At 44.2% G+C, this 20,520-nt stretch overlaps 1 protein-coding gene across 3 annotated transcripts in view; it reads right to left on the reverse strand.

Moving 5' to 3' along the window:
- ZCCHC7 (zinc finger CCHC-type containing 7) overlaps nucleotides 1-20,520 on the reverse strand; it is a 117,489-nt gene that overhangs the window by 16,748 nt on the left and 80,221 nt on the right. For all 3 annotated transcript variants that reach the window (XM_074856411.1, XM_074856412.1, XM_074856413.1), the window contains one exon: nucleotides 7,168-7,203. In XM_074856411.1, coding sequence (XP_074712512.1) covers nucleotides 7,168-7,203 — 36 coding nt within the window. The remainder of the gene's footprint in view (nucleotides 1-7,167; nucleotides 7,204-20,520) is intronic.

Here is a 20,520-nt window from a genome sequence, read left to right on the forward strand (position 1 = left end):
TCATGGCAGTTTCTGTGTTGAGAACAGAGAAATTCCTGCCCAAAGTTTGTGCGGGAGGGAGCAGCTCTCTCCACTCTTTACCCAGTCATGAGCGCATCTTGCCACCAGGATTGCTGGCACAGCATTTAAAAATGTCACATACCGCACACATCGCTTCCTGGGCATTCATGGGTTAGCTAACCACAGATTTAAACATTCAAAATAATAAAATATATTAATTTCCATCCCCTGCTCTTCTCCTTTTCCCATTTAAAGGCAGGCCCAAAAGGTAATGCCTTTGTAGAAAACACAGAGTTCCTTAAATAACAATAATGTGCATACTGAAGTGAGGGGTTCTCTGAAGGACGCCGCTTCTCAAAGACAAACACTCTGAGAAGGTTATTTCAAACCCCAAAATTGGAGAAATGGAAATGACTTGGCTCAGCCAGCCAAGCTTTCTGTTTCCTCCCAGTCCCAGACTGCTTCCAGAATGCAATTTCTGGTCAAGACGCAATCAGCCTTTAATCCCCAATTTAAGAGCACCTTTTGTTTTATTTTCTGGGGAGACAGGTGGGGAAGAGCGTGAGACGGATAAACGCTGGAGGAAGCAGGCTGACGTGATCACGGTCAGCGCTGCTGGAAGGTGGCAGATCCCACCCAAAACGGCCCCTTGGGTCCCTGCAGGCGCCGGCGGCTTCTCTGGTCCGGGCAGGCGAGAGCCCGATGCAGAGCTGGGGCGATGACACATGTGTCAGCGGGGACCCGTCCTCCGCAGAGGAGAGGTACCACGGCACCATCACTCCTTCCCAGGAGAGAACGTGCAGGCGCAGAGACACGTTGGTGTTTTACAATAACCAGCTTGGACCTTCTATTTCAACCTAACCTACACACAAAACCCCTCATTATTCAGTAGTGAGAACTGGCCAGGGGTATTAGTTAAAACCCAACATTTTCATGAAAAGGCAAACAGTATTTTTTGTAGATGTTACATATTTTTATAAAGTTATTGAAGCTACTTCTTGTTCCTGTAACATTTTAAATAGAGTTTTCAAGTAAGAATTGGGAAAGAGGACTATCTAGCACATTTTTGTACTGAAAGCTATAGCGCATGCTTTGTATTTGCAAACTTACACTTCTTTCGGGACCTGGAATTCTCTTTGTTTTCTCTAAAAAGAAACTATCAGAAAGAATACCGCCTTTTGTGAAATACAGTTTCCTGGCAATAAAAAAAGATTTTGCGTTTAGGTTTCTGATAGCCTCAAAAATGTCTGAAACTTGAAACAGAACGGTAACACAGGACAAATAATAATTAGTAGGGAAAAATAAACACCATGTAAAATAAAATCCAAGAGACACTCTAGACTCTAGACAGCACACCAAAACACCTCTAACGTACTTATTTTCCCCAGAACATTTCTGCAGGCCAGGAAGACGGTTTCAGAAGAATCTCTGTCACAGAACGGCACTTGCAAAAGCGATTGGGCTCGGGCTTGAACAATGCAAGTAGGTAATTTAAAAACAAACTATCTGTCAATTGTTGTCTGGGTCTGCCCTACCTCCTCCCCTGGCTAGAGTGGCCAGCACGCACTTCCAGAGGATGGGAAATCCTCACGAGCCCAAGCACCAAAAAGGCCCCTTTCCCTCAAGGGCAAGCGTGGGGACAGTATCACGCTCCTGCTTCCCCACGACCCACGGGAGGCAGGGCCATCCTCACCCCAAACCCACACCCTGCCAATTCTGGGTCACCTTCCCTGCGAAACACCCCGCAGAATGGCTGCCGCCCCACTGACACACAAGGGCCTGCTCTGTGATTCCAAAACATGAAAATAATGCAGTGTCTATCGCGTAAACAAAGTCATATTTTTACTAGAGTTTACAGAAATAACCTTAAAACACCTGGAGAGAAACTGGCAGGTGCTGCAACACTTAACAGGAAGGTGACGATGTCGCGGCCCGCGGCCTGGCGAGAGCAGCTGACCCGGCAGCCACGGCAGCAGCCGCATCCCCGTGCATGGGGACGTCAGGCTTCATCTCCTCCTGAAAATACTTCTAAACCCATCCTTTCCCTCACCGCACAAAAACCTACAAAGCTTCTCTGGAAACCAAACGCTCTCTCTCTCAAGGTAATATATTTTTTTTGACAGTCATATTTTAAATTTTCTCTTTCCAAAAGTCACATTTTAAAGGACACGAATTGACTGCTTACATTTTCATTTTGGAAAAAAAGTGGCAGGCCATGAGGAATTTTAATAATGCACACAAAGAAATCCCAGCGCAAAATTTAAACACAAAAGATGCATTGTCCCTTCATGTCTTTTACGCACAGAGGCCAAAACAGCCAATTCCTGGTTCACCTTCTTTTATGTAAGTGGATTAAAAGTAAGATTAACAAACTGTCAAAAAGCATGTTAAATGATAGCTTCTGCTAGTTAAAAATTCTGATGGTTCTAAAACTCTGTAGGTGGCCATCTTGGCCTAGGAGCTTTAATATAAATGAGACTGGTGAAGGCAGGGGATGGGGGAAGGAGTCCTCACGGCCAGAGCAGTACAGGGGGAGGAAGAGGTTATTAAAAATGAGCAATCCCTACAGAAAGAAAATACCTAATCTGAGCAGGATTTGTGTGTTAACTTACACATCTACACCAAGAAAGACGTTAGAAAAATAAAAATTGTGCTCTGTGCCATTTAGGGACGGAATTTCATTACTCCGTAGATATTTACTGAAGAAGATGCTAATACGCTAATTCCTATTTGATTATTGTATCCACATCTTGTGCCTGAGCCACATTCCTGTTCCTGGCTGCATTCGTTTTTGTGTACCACGAGTCCCTCTGAACAATGAAGCAGTGCAGCATGCATGGGGAGATCCACGCAGCCAGCGTGTACCCCCCTTCAGATCGAAATACCGGGGTGGCCACCGGCACGTCTTGGGGGCACTCCCAGTGCCGCCGCGCAGAGGGGTCTGAGCTGCACGTAAGGGGACCGACACAGAAGAAGCGCCACTTCGCACCCGGAGCCAAACATGGGCCGCTCCGCGCCGAAAATAAATTTCCTCTTTATTCTGCAGTGATGTCACCCGTTGGGTGGAAACGCGGCTGCTCGCAGCAGCGCGGCACCCACCCTCGGCCTCGTCGCGTGGCTCCAGCAGTGAAGCCACGGGGCGACCCCCGGGACGGGAGCGGGTCTGGCCCCGCGCGCCCTTCGCCGGCTGCCTCGTGCCGAGGGGCCAGCGCCAGCCCCGCCGCGGCCCCCACGCTGGCCCCCGGCCCCGCAGCCGGGCGGGGAGCCTGGGCCGCGGGGGACGGTTCCTCCCCTCTAGCCACAGACCCACCGAGCGTGGGAGCTGCCGCTGGGCAGCGGATCGAACTCGGAGGGTCGCAATCGTGGCTTTTTTAAGCATAAACTGCAAAACTGAACCAAATGGGTGAAAATCGCAGGGTGCCCCAATCCTACAAGTTTTTCCACTGACTTTTTTTTTTTTTTGCAATTAGAGGGCTATAAACTGGACTCTGCTTGAGTACAAAATACTTCAGAAAGTCTCTACCTTTATAGCTGAAATCCAAAACGAGAGAAAGGGAATGAAAAAGAGGCAAGCATTCTGAGGATGAAAAAGCGCTGCTAGGAGCACCCCTGATATTCTCAAGATGAAAAGGGGATGTGATGGCCCGTCCTTTGGAGCACAAACCATATTTCTCTGGGTTTGTGGAGCATCTGGCATTTAGAAAGACAAAGTTGTAAGCTAAGCTTCCTAATAATCTAGAACAAAGAGCTTTACAAGACCTTCAAATGCCTCATCTGTGAAAAAATCACATGTATTATTGTTTACACTGCAGTAAGCTACAATCAAAACTGTTTATCCTGGATCTGCCAACGAAGTCCTTGTGTTATTATTTGAATTGATAATGACCCCTCTGATAAATGTATGCGGGTATCAGAACCGACCTATTTATTGCAAATAGATACCTATATGAAGAAAAACTTAAAATATGTTTTGACAAACGTAATTTCCCTTTTCTGATAGAGGAGAAATACACAGAGAGCAGGCACAATGAAAATGATTTGTAAAAGTTTTAAATCACCATCTTAAAGAGGTTATTAAATATTATTTTAAACCACAGTGGGAATTGGATTGTTCTGCTGACTTTGATTGGTTTTCTGCAGAATAATTTTAGTTAACAGAGTTGAAAGAACAAGTTTAAAGAAACTAACTTCATCCACTTATAAAGCTTTGATTATCATAGAGCCTTTAAATTTAAGCTTCATTGAATACAATATGATAATCTTTTTTCTATCAAAAGGCAAATTAAAATATTCTGCTTATAATCCTTTTTGCCATTTCAACTGCTCATAAGATTTCTTGCACTGGCAGTCTATTTTGGTTGGAATAAGACATTTCTGCCCACACAACAAATTATTTGTAATGTGCCAAAATTTGTCACCGCAGCTAATGTAAACAAAAACCCACCACCATCCATAACAGCAGAATGGATTTATTATTTAGTCATTGTTCTAGTCAATCCACGTTTCTGTGCAGGGCCTTCAAGAAGTCAATAGATGGCAGTCCATCTCTTAGGAAAGAGCCAGATAATGAATAAAATCACCAAAAGCTTCACAAAAGAGAAAGGTGGAAGGCTGTGTGGTTTTTCACAAGCATTCACAGTAATTAACTAAGAATACTTTATATAATGCAAGACATTTAGACAAACTTTGTAATGGCTGTCTGTAAGCAATACTACAAAAACGGTCTTTTATGACAAACCTGAATGCCTGGTTTTATTTGTGCCTATGTGTACCTGCATGTGTGACACTCATGATCAATTTACCAAAATCAATTTAAATCTAGCGGTTGTATCCATGGCTAACGCACAGGAAAAACTCACTGCAGCCTTAGTCTTTTTGCTAATAATCAGGCAGCCTCTGCAGCGCAGCAACAAGAGTACTTCTAAAAAAACTTCTAATATTTTTCTTGAAACAGTTATCCTGTTTGTACAGAAATATTTATTCTAAACTAGGAAAATGATAAACTAATTTCTATAGTGAAATACTGCTGCGCTAGTATGAGAGCAATAGATCTCGACTTTTTAGTTAAAATTCTATAAATATATGTACAACATACATTATTCTAACAGAGAAGTTTTGATTCTTGCAAGAACACTATTTACCTCTGTTCTGCTTTGGGTGAAAAAGAGAATATTTAAATGGAACAATAAAAGCTGGCACTCACACACTTAAACAACTCAGATAATGCAGTTTCTTGAGTTATAACTTATTTTAAACACCACGCATGTCTTCTGCTACACAAATTTTTAAATTCCAGGCTTAATCTGACTATTAATGTAACTTTGGAGTCAAAGTGAGTCTCCCCATGCAAAGAATGGAGACAGCAAAGCATTTCCCACATATCAGAAACGTGGATTATCTGCAGATAATCTGCAGTTCACTGCAAAATAAAAAATTATTTACCAGTAGCTAGGGTCTGACTCAATGTCAGTTTACCTTTGTGTGCCCATATCTGATCACATTTCAAAATGTCCCTAAAACGCACTAAGAATTTCCAAACGGGTACTGTGAATAATATACTTGCATTCGTAACCACCACATTTCCTAACAAGAGCTTGTTTTGACAAATGTTGTTAGCTTTATACTAAGTAAAGTGTAAACTCCAAACACTTTCTACAAAATTCACAGATAGAATTTTCTACCTCAGATACTTCAAATTCTGCCCTAGTAACCACTTGGTCAGGTTTAAGCTCCCACACAATTTTTTACAAAAATAAATCTTTTCTAAGTGTTGATTGCAACGCCCTTTTTGAAGAATTTTCAATGGCAAGCAAGACTAAAATTAAATTAAATCTTATACCTCAGTAAAAAAAAAGAACCCAACATATTACTGTATCTAATATACCTATCTGATTATTAGATTCCAAATATCATAAATGTTTCAGAAATAATTTTTACATGCAACCTTAGGCTTCATAATGAAAGACAGTATTTACCTTTTTCCTTCTTGCAATTTTAAAAAAGCAAACAAAAATACTCAGTGAATGCACCTTTTGCCCATAATGTTTTTTTTAAAAAAAAAGTCTATGCCAATTCTGTTTAAAATAAAAGTAAATGCTCAGAAAGGGTGGAGGATTTCCAAAGCAGATCTTTGTTTTAAAATCATTATGCAGAAAACACACGCAAGAGGTTTTAAGCACAGATTTCTCCTATTCATTGAATTTAGAAGCAAAAACAGAAAAAAGAACATTCCACTACCATGGAGAGGTGGAGGCAACAAATTATAAAGCACATCCCATTTAGTGCTCACAAGAAAAAGCCTGCTCCAAAGACCCATAAAGAAAAGTAGTGGACAAACTTTTCTACTCTGTTTTGAACGGACAGCAGTAATTAATTTTCTATAACAGCCAAGTACATAAGAGGTTGATCTGGATAGCAATGACAGCAACGATTCAGAGGAACAGCAAAAATCCTAGTCTTTAAAGGTGTTCTTGTGTATAATAATTTTAGAAAGGAACATATTCGAGATTTGTGATATCAATCCATTGAATATTGTCTTAACCAGTTCAACATTGTGCCAGGTTTCAATATTAGCCAGATTTATACGCACTTTGTTTTATTTTTATCTGTATTTTACATATGAGGAAAAACCTTAAGTAACACAGTGGTAAGTTCACAAAGTTTTATTTTCTTGTTTCAATGACTAAAGATCAACTAACGCAGGCCAAAGAAGTTATAGCCAAAAATTATCTGCAAAAGTTCATAAAGTGTATCTGCTCAAATTAACATCTCCACTCTAGCTGAGATTTATTTTATTCATTTAAAAAGAAAGCTTTGTCACACACAGTGATTAATTACCAGCATCTGGGATATCTGAGATGGGATTATTGCTTCTGCTATGCATCTCCACTTAAAATTTAACCCTCTTTATATGTGTAAATGTAGTCACTGAGAGGAGAGAGTGCTACAAGGCACTCATTTAATGATTACAGTATTAAAATGAAACCATAAGTTCTAAAGATGTTTAAAAAATAGTGACAGTGTTTCATTGCATTCTTCAGTTCAAAAACTCTTCAGATGTTTATTATCTTCCCGCAGAAGATGCTTGTCTATATTTTATGGTCAGCAGTTCACAGAAGAGTAAATAGGTTGGGTGTAGAAGAAAATAAAAAAGGTGTTTCTACTTACTGTTAGGTGATACTGCCTCCATATTTCTGGGCAAGCCTGGAAAATAAAAATATTGATCAGCTAGGAGCATGAAACAAGGTGCTTTACAGCCTGTTGGTTTTGGCATAACACAGTATCCACCGGTGTCGGTCACAGGAAAATAAGAAGCTTAACTGAAAGGGTCTGCATTTCAGCTTCAAAAACCTGGCTAGACAGTTTAATTGAATTTTACACTGGTTTAACACACTCCCTGCCATTGTCAGAAAGCCAGTAACAGTTTTCTCTCTCCCCTTCTTCTCTGAAGGTTAGAAGTTTGGGAGAGTAAAGTGCTCTTAACTGCAATAAGTATTAATACTGCAAAACAAACAGAAATGAATTTAAATTCTACATTTTCTGACATTTCAGATTTACATAATGTTTTGGAAATTAAATCACAAGGTACCTTCCTTTCACGTAGGAATAGAAATATTTTAGTATTTTTGTACATATCTCTATCCTAATCAAAATATAATTGTTACATGTAATAATCCTCAGTAGCCTAATGTCAGATGAGTTGTAAACAAGAAGCATAACAGATTGCTTTAATGTTTCTATTTTTACAATGGCTTGCTTGATTTTTTTTTTAAATTACTTTTTTTAAAAAAACTTGCCAGACTCTCACACAAACTTCTAAGTGCAGCCCTTTGTAAAAAATTTTGCAGAGCAGACTTTTGAATCACAGCAATAACACAATAGACCTGGGGAATACGTAAGAGAGAGGAAAGAGGAAAATGTGGATCTTCTTCTTCGTACAAAATCAGAATGTGTTAACGATCAATGAGACAGAGGTCACTTTCTCAAGGGTTCTCAACATTTTTACAAAATGTACAATATTTCTGTCTTCTCCTATGACCCCCAAGCCATAAACAGACACAGAAATAGTGGTACTTTTGTCTGTGAGCCATTTTCATGTTTAAGAGTGTGCACACAGTTACTTCAATGGAGGTCTTTCACTTTTGTTTAAAACATTTACCCTTTTATTAAAATAGCTCCTTAATCATTTTGAACAATTAGCAATTTGTTTTGCCAATCTCGATTTTCAGTATTTTAAGAAGAAATATTAGATATTCTGTGGCTTCTACATAATATGCTGTAGCTCCAATTTCAAACATTGAAGCCTCATGACTACTTGCAAATGAGTACTATTAACATTTCTTTAGATTTTGAATAAATTTTTCGCTCATGCCTAAATTCTTGCCTTCTTTTATTCTGACAGAGCATGTTAATTAAAAAAAAACCCCACCCAACAACCAATATTAACAACTGAATCTCTCAAAAAATATTCCAAGTTTTTGACAGTCACCCTATGGCATATACAGTATGTTTTTCCTGGATGTGATGGAAATGATATTATTTATTATTCATTCTGTCAGTAACACAATTTTCTGGAGAAAAATCTACAATCTGTTTGGTGTAATGGTTCGACATTTCTCCTCTTACTCAAATACTGCATGTAAATATTTGAGTTTTATATTAATATTTCTATAAAGAAAATGTGTGAAGTACCCATTTCTAACAGAGGAACAGGCTCCAACATTTGACAGTTTGAACACACTCGAGCTGTCTTTGAGTGCAAACAAAAGGATTTTCCTCCTTTGCTAACTTACGCAGGATTCGGAGGTGCGATACATAAACACTCTCTAGCGTGTACAAATATTGCACCAAAGACCTTGCCTTCTCTCTCAAACCTGTAAAAGGCTTCATCTGTACATGAGACTTTTGCTGGTTTAGCACAGGGGTAGCAGGCAGTTATTTATACATTAGTTCTGGATAGTTTTCGATTACCACAGTGTCCCCAGACTAATATGGTTGAAAAATCGCAATCAATGAGTTGTCATATACTGGCAAAATGCCACTCTGTGACATGACCTTTACTCGCACAGCAGCTATTTAATAATAATAGTAATAATAAAAAAATTACTTTATTTTTGAATAATACTTTGGTGGTTGGGTTTTTTTTTTTTTGGCTCTGGACACAAAGACATCAGTTACAGTGAGAATCCGTAACTCAGAGTAGGAAAGTGCAGTTGGAACACTCTTAGCAAACCCTGGAGGAGCACAGCCCCAGCCCTCGCAGTGCGAGCACGGGGTAGGCTTTAGCGTCACTGTCTTTAAGGATGTTTTAAGGCTGTGGGAGAACTTAAGGGAGGTAGGAAGAAGGTGGTGAGGGAAGACTGGCCAAGCCTATTTCTTCATTCAGATGGTGATTCGGTGTAATACTTTCCACTGTCACAATGATCACTTGCGAACTTCAGAAGTTGAATACAATAGTTGAAAACGGATGCCTGGCTAAACAACAGCTTTTTAGAAACCATGCTTTTAACTTGGAGTCTTATTACCTTGCATCAGCTCAGAGTTATTGTCTGTATCTTCTATCACGGAATGACAAAAAAGTGTAATTAACTATTACTACTGAATGCTGGCTTCTCAAATGAAGCAAAGAGGTTTGCTATGGAAGAGAGCATAACCAAATACAACAACCACCGATCCTACGATTTTTCTTATTTATTTCAAAGTACTTAACCATGAATGGCCCTCATTTAAAGAAAAGCCCTTGTGGTATACAAGTACGATGGCAGTGTGATGAACTACATTAAAATAAAATTGCATTTATTTCCTGCCCCAGTGGTCTGACCTTACTAGCATTTAGATGTACGGGCACAGGAGGTGCCTACTCCTCAGAGCAGAGCCACAGCGGCTCGGCTGCAGCAGGCGCGGGCGGGGTGCGCATCCCCACACCTTCCGCCGCGTCCGCACAAGCGCCGGGCAATTAATTTTCCCAGATCCGTGCCGGTGTTGCTGTGGCCCACATTCGGTTAATTTGGAAGGGTGATTATTCATATCCGAGCCTGATCCGGCTGAGGTTGCCACACCAGATGAATCAAGGCTGGATACTGCGCGTTTTGACCCGTATTGAATTTTATCAGGTGCTAATTATTGTTTTACCAGAACAACGGCTTAATGCATCTGTTGTTTAATTCCCACTTCCCTATTCTCAAACGTGAACATCAAAGAAAATAAAACACTCAATCTCAAACAGCCCCTGACAGCAGACCAGGACTCGAGTGCTCAATAGACAAGGCCCTTGCCACCAGTTCTCATATTTCCACAACAATGAGCAAACACAAAAACAGCACTAAGCGGCCTTTCCTCCTTTCCGCTCCCCTTGGCCGGTCGTCTGCCTTGCGCCGAGAGGGCCCTCGACGGCAGCCCTGCTGGGAGCGCGGCGCGGGGGAGAGGATTAGCCTCGCTAACATGCGAGCATTTGCAAAAGGGAAGGAAAAACCCCGCTACTGTATTTGGCGTATGAATAACCAAAATGCACGCGCTGACAGGAGACCGGGACGGGCCTGCGGCTCCCCGGGAGAAAATGTAGCTGTGATGAGTGACAGGGCTTTCAGGAAATATGTTCACAATCACAGACAGTGAAGGCCATGACCTAGATCGTTTAAGAGCTTGTCTTGTCAAATTATCAAAAGCTTCTTCCTCTCTGAATAAAGAGTGACATAAGTGAGTGTCAGAAAGCTGCAGGCTGACAAGCCAAGCATACAATAACAGCATGCACGTCACATACTTGCCGAACACCGCCACGGCTAGCGGCAAATCTTAATGAGAGCGCGGCTGGCCCAGGAGACTTGGGTCCCTGCTGGCACAGCTACTCATCTCGCAAAAATCCTTCAGCTCCAAGTCAGTTATGGTCTGACACGACGACTACAATTACTAAACACAACTTTTTAACAGAATCCTCTGGTGCTTTGTCAAAGCGGCGGCTGCTAGGAGCTGCCCCGCTGCAAGCCACCACAATGAAACAAAAGATTTGCCAAAACACACACTTTTCATCACCTCCGCATGGGAACTGCCGTGGAAAACACACAATGCTTCCCTTCAAAACCGCTCCCGCACGAGCAGATGTCGAGACCTCTCCCCGCGCAGACACAGCCGCCGCTGCTGGCGCCGGCATGGAGCGGGCCCAGGCGGGTGACCCCCGCGGCCGGCCAGGCCCCGGTAACGGCCACTCACGCTCACCCCGTGGGCACCGACTGAAGAGCGGGGGACACCGCCAGGGGAGAGGGAAGAAGGGCAAACCCCTTGCTTTATGCCCAGGGGAGGGTCCGCCAGCAGGAACGGGCCCCGTTGGCCATGAGGCCACCAGCCAGACCCCGCGGGCTCACCCCCGTGCCTCCAGCCGCACCCCAGCCCGCGGAGGCGGCCACGTTCCCAGAACGACAGAGGCGGCAGGAAATCTTCTGGGAAAGAAGAGCCTAACGGTGGTTTACAGGGCCAGAAAAAGTGTCAGGACACAGGGCGAGGACGCCGGTGGCAGCACCCGGGTGCTCCGTTGCTCACAGGGTGCTCGGCATGCAGACAGGCTTGGCACGATGAAGAGCGCCAGGGACCTGGGCGCTGTCGGCTGACGGGCAGCTCGCTGAGCACCCGCTCGCTGTTTTTTTCCTACGTATAGAAGGAGACACTGCCCTGCCTGCCACGTTTGCCTCCTCCCTGTCACACTGCCCTGTTTTGGAAGTTCTTCTCCCACCCTGGCAGCTGAGACTGCAGACCTCACGACACCCACCTAACTGCCACTGAGCCCACGAGACATAGGACGGTCACAGCGTGGGTTTTTCAGCGTATACATCCGTAAGCGTGTCTACATATGTACACACAGAGGCACATACAGATACACATGTGTACGTGTACACAATGCCTGACGTGCTCCTTCCCCGCGGGAGCAGCACATGGTCAAACAGAGCCGCGCATGAAACTTCTGAACAACTCTGCTACCTGCTCCTGTGACGATCCTCCCGAGGAAAGCACACGGGGTTGAGCTGCCACCAACACGACTCCATCTAAGGTGACTTCATGCTGTCTCAGGGAAATAGACTGACCTAACAGATAATAAATGTATTACCCTGAAAATGTTTTAAATAACTTTGGACATTTTCAAATCAAACTAGGCGAAGTACTGCGAGCTGCCTCATGTTCACTTCTGGACAAAAGTGTGACTGTGGAGAGTCAGTCCGAAACAGACTGTGCACAGGAGCTTGTTCTGCATGCTTTATGTCACAGGAAAAGAGAGCGAACTTTCTGGGAAAGACAAATTAGAAGTTTTTTTTGAGCATCCAAGACATTTGATAGCATCTCAGAAAAAATTAGGGAACATATAAATCTTTTTCCCAACCCTATTAAGGTCTGCTCTATGAAGGCTGCAGTAGCATTTTCAGAGTATTTTGGAGAACTTTGGGGAATGTTGGACTCATTCAGCCCCAGGCTCAGAGCAAAATCTGTGGTCTGCTCCAGCTCTGATGGAGAGCAGAAACATCCCAACAGGCAGACTGATACCGAACAGCCACAGTAACCTGGTGAAACAACTTCAAGGTTTTTGATAAAGTGCCCTGTGGAGGACTCGTAACTCTTTAGAGAAAGTAACTGGCAGGGGCACAGACGTAAGGCCAGTTGATATGATCAGTTCACACAGCCTGAAAACCATAACGCTGTGTCAGACCACATGCCATGGCCTCAAAGCGCGGCCATCAGCCGATGCCAGCACGCGCCCTGCCCCCAACACTCCTCCACACCCAACTGTTGGCTCAATGACTGCGCAAGATGGGTGAAGTTTCTATGTGTCCAATGACCTTCTGTGGATTTATCCTCCACCAACTGCTCCCGTCTCCTCCAGAACCTGAGCAGACCTTCTGCATCTGCTGCATCCCTCGGTCTGCTGCTGATTGCACCAAGGGTCACCTCCTCCTGTCTCTTCTGAACCAAGCTCCTACTGCCTTCCTCACTCTCCTGGTGTCAGCTGGGATAGGGCTAATTTTCCTTCCTCGTAGCTAGAACAGCGCTGTGTTTTGGATTCATCGTGGGATTTGGCATGAGAAGAATGCTGATAACACACTGATGGTTTTAGTTGTTGCTCAGAAATCCAGGACTTTCCAACTCCCCGTGTCCTGCCCGTGTGTGGGTGCACACGAAGCTGGGGGGGAGCACGGCCAGAGCAGTGGGCCTGGATTGGCCAAGGGAATGTTCCAGATCATACAGTGTCACGATCGGTGTGTAGAGGAGGGTGATCTGGGAAGCTCGCTCTCTCTGGGACTTCCTCTTCTCTGGGATCACTAGTCAGGAGCAGGCTGGGCATTGGTTGACAGGTGGTGAGCAATCACATCGTGCATCACTTGTTTGTATTTTCTATTATTTATTAGTAATATTATTATAATTGCTCCTACTACCACCACCATTATTTCAATTATTAAATTGTTTCTATCTCAACTTATAAGTGTCCCTTTACCCTTCTAATATTTTCCCCCATCCCAGGGGCAGGGGGAGGGCGAGCGAGTGGCTGCGTGGTGTTGGGCTGCCGGACAGGTTTAAACCACGACAGTCAGATGTTTCCTAATTCTTGTACTTGAAGAAACGATGAACAATTGATCCCTAACCACTGTCTCCCATCATGGATGATTTTGAAGCTCTTTACAGATCCTCCCCTCTGTCATCTCTCTTCCAGGCTGAAGAGTCGTAGCTGTGCTGAGGGATGCAGAAGAAGGGACCAACGTGGCACCGAGGTGTCCACTGCTTTCCTGGTGATTCCTGATGTTTCATCAGCTTTTTTTTCACAGTTGTGAACTGATTTTTTTGGGAATTGTATCTCGTAACTCTAAAATTTGAGTCCTGAACCGTAATGCTCAGAGCCCATCCCTCCATATGCAGAGATGGGATTATTTTTCCCTGGGCATTTTATTTTACATTTATTGCCACTCAAGTTCCTCCGCCATTTTATTGTGCTCTCCCTCTGTTTCTTATAGTCCCTGGGCAGTTCTTCACAGTTGGCTCACAGCACTGACACTCTAAATAATTCAGTCTTCTCAGCAAATCTCGTCACCCTATTGTTCACCCTTTTCCCTGTCACACTAGCATATCCTACCTTTATCCTCTTATTCCATGCCTGTTTAGTTTCCTTAAAAGCTTTTGGTCAGGAACTTTGTCAAATGCCTTTTGGAAATTGCAGACTATGTCAACTGGATCCTGTTTACACACATGCTTGTCGACCTTCTCCTTTGAAGAACTCCAGAGATTTCTGAGAAGTGGGATTTCCTTTACAAAAGTGGTCTGGAATCCTCCCACGTACATCACACTTACACACCCATTCCCACATGCCCTGCTAGTGCAGTTCCTGGCAGCTGGCTCGGTCTGCACATCAGGCTGGCAGGCCTGTGCCCAGATCCCCCTCGGACACGCTTTAAAAACTGTCACTGTATTTGCCGCTCAGTTACCAACCTGGCACAAAGCAGAAGGTTACCCACTGCTGTCACTAGTCTGGCTGTTTCACCTCCTACAGCTGCTGGGTAACTGTCACCCAGTTCTGGTAACGGGTTAGTCGTCATAGGTTAGTAGTAACGCTAACATTCTCTTCAGTTTCAGACATTTTCTGATCATTCCCTCCACAAAGTAAGATTTTGGTGTGGGAATGTCCTGGTTTCTTCCATCATGAATGCCAGATGCCAAAACCATATTTTTAGGTTGTTAGCAACAGCCATACCCTGGCTGAGCGTTCCTTTCACGTCTTGATCGTGTTGGCCTTACGGGCTTCTTGCTCTGATGTGAAGAAAGATTTACAGTTGGTTTTGACTCCTTTGCGAAGTGCCCCTTCAACACTTTTTTAGTCTCAATTCTGCACTTTAATGTTTAATCTGCCAGTTTACAATCCTTTCCATTTTCTTCATTTGCATACAGACATCGGGTTTTCAGAGGATACCTTTTGCTTTCTGTAACCTCTCCGACGCTGCTGCGTAGCCTCACAACCTCCCTTTCGCGCTCTGCAGCTCTGCCGTGCCGTCCTCTGCTCCAGGGAGGGGGCAGAGGACACCCTGTTCTTACACCCCCGTGCTCACTGCACAGGTAGCCTCTGCCTGTCGTGCAGAAGTGCAAAGAAATGCCTGGAAGTTTCAAAGAAAAACCTGTCTGATTTAAGGTGGACCTAAACGGGCAGCAAAAATACATGCTGTGATGTTCCTGATAATCTATACAACTTAGGTAGCACTTAAATTTTGGGATGATAGAGGACTCATAATTCTTTACTGAAAAGTGCTTTATCAGAACTTTTTACACACAGAATGTGTAAAATAGAAAAGGTGGCAAGAGATGCGATGAAAAGCGACTTAAGATTACAGCTCTGACTAACTGTTCAGCAGAAAGGGGGTGCAGAAATACGCCGTTCACTTCTTTCAAGTAATGGTACTGTGTACATGTTAGCTATAGGCAAAAGCACAGCTAGAAAAGGAAGAGCAAATTTAAACTTCTAACATTCAAATACCGAAAGAAATAGTAAACTCCCCAATGTGCTGGGCATCGTCGGCCTATCCCACGTACCACGGGCTGTGGTGAGCCTGCAACAAGCTCCTGGCTGTCCCTTCCTCACTCCTGCCCCCGGGCAGCAGCAGGACGGACGGACACGCACGGCCCCCACACCCTGCCTGGAAATGACACCAGAAAGCGCACGAAGGCGTCTCTCCTGTCTGACCGCGAAGCTCCAGGGCCAAACCTCCCCCTGAAACTCAATTATTGCATGATTTTGCCATAGGGGGAATATAATGACAGAGGTTACGGAGCATAAGCTTTACCAGGTAGAAGAGTTATTCGGATAAACTTCTATATTCAGTGAAAGGGAGGAGAAGGCCTTCTCAGGATCTCTTTCATTCTTTGACCAAATAGAAGAAATAAAGGTAGGGAGAAGACATTTAGAAAGAGATTCAAATATTTCCAAATTTCAAAAAACCTAATGTTTGGGGGAATCAAACAGGTGTTTTTGGAAGACAAACATTTAAGCTGTATCTTTAGACAGAAAATGAAGTAGGAATGTATGCTGATGTTATCGCAGCTTGCCTTTATCCTCATCTTTTTGTGTTTAATTCAAGGGAAAAAAAAAAGCATAAAAGGTTAATTGCTATGTACAGGACTGAATTTCTGGGACATGTAAAACCATAATAATACCATACAAGATTGAAAAAAGATAAAAATATGTTTAATCAGGCTTTAATTTTCATCTATGTTTTATTTTAGTAGATCATATCAAACTCCAAGGCCTTCAAACTACTTCTACCCTTCTCTTCAGTCCCTACCGCACAACTACCGCTGCTACTGAGAAGCCGCAGGGAAATTAAAGGAAGGACACAGCAGGTCTCCTACTGGGATCTCTGGAACAGCAGGACAAATCTTCATGCTGCAGTCATACCTCAGCCTCCTACTACACTGAATCGAGTGTCCTACTGCAAACCTGAATCTAACTGATATTTTTCATACTCAGTTCAGCACTATCTATGTATCTCCATGAGAAGTACACACATTTAAAGTCTCTCTGGGAAGGGGTTTGTACACACACACAAAAGCACACGAATACAAGACCTTCCCAAGTGAAGTTTTCTAGTATCACTTAATCTCACAAAGCAGTAACATGACTGCAATATACTTCTGCCTGGTTGTAATCCCACAGATCTTTAATGTTAAATAGAGTTATTAACCTCAAAAATTTTGCTTGTTTTGCCAATCTCTTTTATTCTTCTCCCACACTTCCAACTGCTATGGCATTCAACATTCTTAAGAATATTAAAGAATGCCTTTGTATAAAAGTCTCCTTCAGGTCTGGAACATTTTTGCCGAAATAGTTCATCTTGCACTGAAACTTGACATGAAATTATTCATCCGGGAAGCAAAAATTTGAAGACCAGTGGTGTCTAGCTTGAGGTACACCATACTTTAAAACAGAAGTTGCTGGTTTGTGAATTCTCTGAGCTGTTACAAAAAAGATTCTGTTAATACATATATATCTATATACCTGTATTTTGAAATACTGATAGAAGCTTCTACTTAGGCCACATGATGATAGCAATAATTTTAAATCTTTCTCTTCAAATTCTTTAGATTTCTTCCAGAGTCTGCAGTGGTGGTGCATGACATTACATTCCTCACATCCAGGATTCCTGGTAAGTAGTATAGAACTGACCTAACTACTGTGTGGTATCGTACAATCCCAGACTGGTTTGGGTTGGGAGGGACCTGAAAGCCCACCCAGTCCCACCCCCCTGCCATGGGCAGGGCCACCTTCCACTAGCCCAGGTTGCCCAAAGCCCCGTCCAACCTGGCCTTGAACCCTTCCAGGGAGGGGGCAGCCACAGCTTCTCTGGGCAACCTGTGCCAGGGCCTCACCACCCTCACAGGGAAAAATTTCTGCCTCAGATCTCATCTAATTGTACTCTCTTTCAGTTTAAACCCATTCCCCCTCATCCTGTCACTACTATCTCTGGTATAAAGCCTCTCTCCGTCTTTCTTCTATCGACTAACTTCCACAGGCAGCAGTAACAGCTTTGGGCAGACTGTCAAGAGCAAAACAGTTTCTACTTCACAGAATCACAGAATCACAGAATTGTCTAGGTTGGAAAAGACCTTGAAGATCATCCAGTCCAACCATTGACCTAACACTGACAGTTCCCAACTACAGCATATATCTAAGTGCTAAGTCAACTTTACTCTTAAACACCTCCAGGGATGGGGACTCCACCACCTTCCTGGGCAATCCATTCCAACCCCTAACAACCCATTCTGTAAAGAAATGCTTCCTAATATCCAGTCTAAACCTTCCCTGGCGCAATTTGAGGCCATTACCTCTTGTCCTATCACTTGTTACTTGGTTAAAGAGACTCATCCCCAGCTCTCTGCAACCTCCTTTCAGGTAGTTGTAGAGGGCCATGAGGTCTCCCCTCAGCCTCCTCTTCTCCAGACTAAACAACCCCAGTTCCCTCAGCCGCTCCTTGTACGACATGTGCTCCAGACCCTTCACCAGCTCCGTTGCCCTTCTTTGGACACGCTCAAGTGATTCAATGTCCTTTTTGTAGTGAGGGGCCCAAAACTGAACCCAGTCATCGAGGGGTGGCCTCACCAGTGCTGAGTACAGGGGCAAGATCACTTCCCTGAACCTGCTGGCCACACTATTTCTGATGCAAGCCAGGATGCCATTGGCCTTCTTGGCCACCTGGGCACACTGCTGGCTCATGTTCAGCCGGCTGTCAATCCACACCCCCAGGTCCCTCTCTGACTGGCAGCTCTCCAGCCACTCCTCCCCAAGCCTGTAGCGCTGCTGGGGGTTGTTGTGGCCCAAGTGCCGCACCCGGCATTTGGCCTTATTGAACCTCATACAGTTGGCCTTAGCCCATCGCTCCAGCCTGTCCAGATCTCTCTGCAGAGCCTCCCTACCCTCGAGCAGATCAACACTCCCACCCAACTTGGTGTCGTCTGCAAACTTACTGAGGGTGCACTCGATCCCCTCATCCAGATCATCAATAAAGATGTTAAAATAGGAGTGGCCCCAAAACCGAGCCCTGGGACACCACTCGTGACCGGCCGCCAACCAGATTTAACTCCGTTCACCACAACTCTTTGGGCCCGGCCATCCAGCCAGTTTCTTACCCCACAAAGCATGTGCCCATCCAAGCTGCGAATAGTCAGTTTTGCCAGGAGAATGCTGTGGAAAACGGTGTCAAAGGCCTTACTGAAGTCAAGGTAGACAACATCCACAGCCTTTCCCTCATCCAATAAGCAGGTCGCCCTGTCGTAGAAGGAGATCAGGTTTGTCAGGCAGGACCTGCCTTTCATAAACCCATGCTGACTAGGCCTGATCCCCTGGTTGTCCATTATATGACTTTTAATGGCACCCGAGATGACCTACTCCATGACCTTCCCTGGCACCGAGGTCAGACTGACAGGTCTATAGTTTCCTGGATCCTCCTTCCTGCCCTTCTTGTAGATGGGTGTCACATTTGCCACCCTCCAGTCCAGTGGGACCTCCCCAGTTAGCCATGACTTCAGGTAAATCATGGAGACCGGCTTGGCGAGCACATCTGCCAACTCCCTCAGCACCCTTGGGTATAACCCATCCGGTCCCACAGACTTGTGTGCATCCAAGTGGTGTAGCAGGTCTCTGACCACCTCCTCTTCAACTGTGCTGACCTCAATCTGCTTCCCCTCCGCATCTCCCAGCTCACGAGGCTGGGTGTCCAGGGAACAGCCAGTTCCACTGCTAAAGACTGAGGCAAAGTAGGCGTTGAGCACCTCAGCCTTTTCCTCATCCTTAGTTACCATGTTTCCCTCTGCATCCAGTAGGGGAGGGAGATTTTCTCTAATCCTCCTCTTGCTGTTTCAAAATGCATTCAGAAGAATTGAAGAAATATTTTTAAGATATTGTCTATCTAGTGCTTGGTCATGCACTGAAGAGAGTATTTCCATAATGATACAGTTTAAATGATAGAAGTTTTGAGGAAAAAAGTCTCAGCCAAATGAAGTCTCACACCTTCCTCCCACCTAGTCTTCAGTGCAGAGGATACACCATACCTGGATGACCTTTAACATCCGTCAGTATTGTTACAGTACTTGACATTTTTAGTATTTCCATACCTGGTTTTGTGCCAAAGTTACTCATTCATTCATCCAAGACAACTCTGAATGCTCCGTAAAATCTCACAGCAGAACGCGAGTGTTTCATGGGCCTCCCCCTCCCCGGGAAGCGCGTGAAACCCCTTCCCCCTCTGTGCTGTCAGCCTGGGACACGCAGCCCAGTGCCGGGCGGGGAGTGCGCCCCCACCCCAGCTCCTGCCGAGGCGCTGCGCCGTGAGGCACGGTACGGAGAGCATCATTTGCACCAAGTACTTTTTTCTCTCCAGTGCCTGTGGTGGAGAGGCAGCGTAACACGGTACGAACCAGGGGCTACAGTCACTGCCAACAGGACCCCAGTGTCCACCCAAGCGCTATGAGCTGGTCTTGGTACAAAAAGTTGGGTTTTGAACAACAGGAGTGAAGACAGAAAATGCCAGTGTGGTTCCCATGGGATTAAGACAGCACATCAGTAGGTTCCAGACATTAAATATCAATATTTTCCTCTTAATAGTAGAGTACACAATTTTGCAACTGTTCCACTACTTTACAAATTCTCTTACGCTGCATATGTGGTGGGCCTGTCTATAGGGATACAGAAGCAGAGAGATAATTAATTTCATCATTATCTTTCTTCTTGCATGTTCATAAATAATAGAGGACTTCACTGAAAAGCAGGCAGAAACTAAGCGAAGGCACATGAATACGGTTGTAGACCTGCTTCCTGATAAGCTAATGTCAGGTAAAATTTTTATTCACCTGTACTTGCGTAAAAAATAAAGTCCCCCATTTCCATTTTGCTCATAAAGTCCGTTTGCAATGTAAAATACACCACGGTTACAAATGTCTCCCAAACCCATTTAGACATTAGTTTGAACTTCTAATAATATTTTCATTGATGAATATGTGATCATAGTGAAA

The sequence above is a fragment of the Strix uralensis genome, chromosome Z (assembly GCF_047716275.1).
Source record: "Strix uralensis isolate ZFMK-TIS-50842 chromosome Z, bStrUra1, whole genome shotgun sequence".
NCBI classification, from domain to species: Eukaryota; Metazoa; Chordata; class Aves; order Strigiformes; family Strigidae; genus Strix; species Strix uralensis.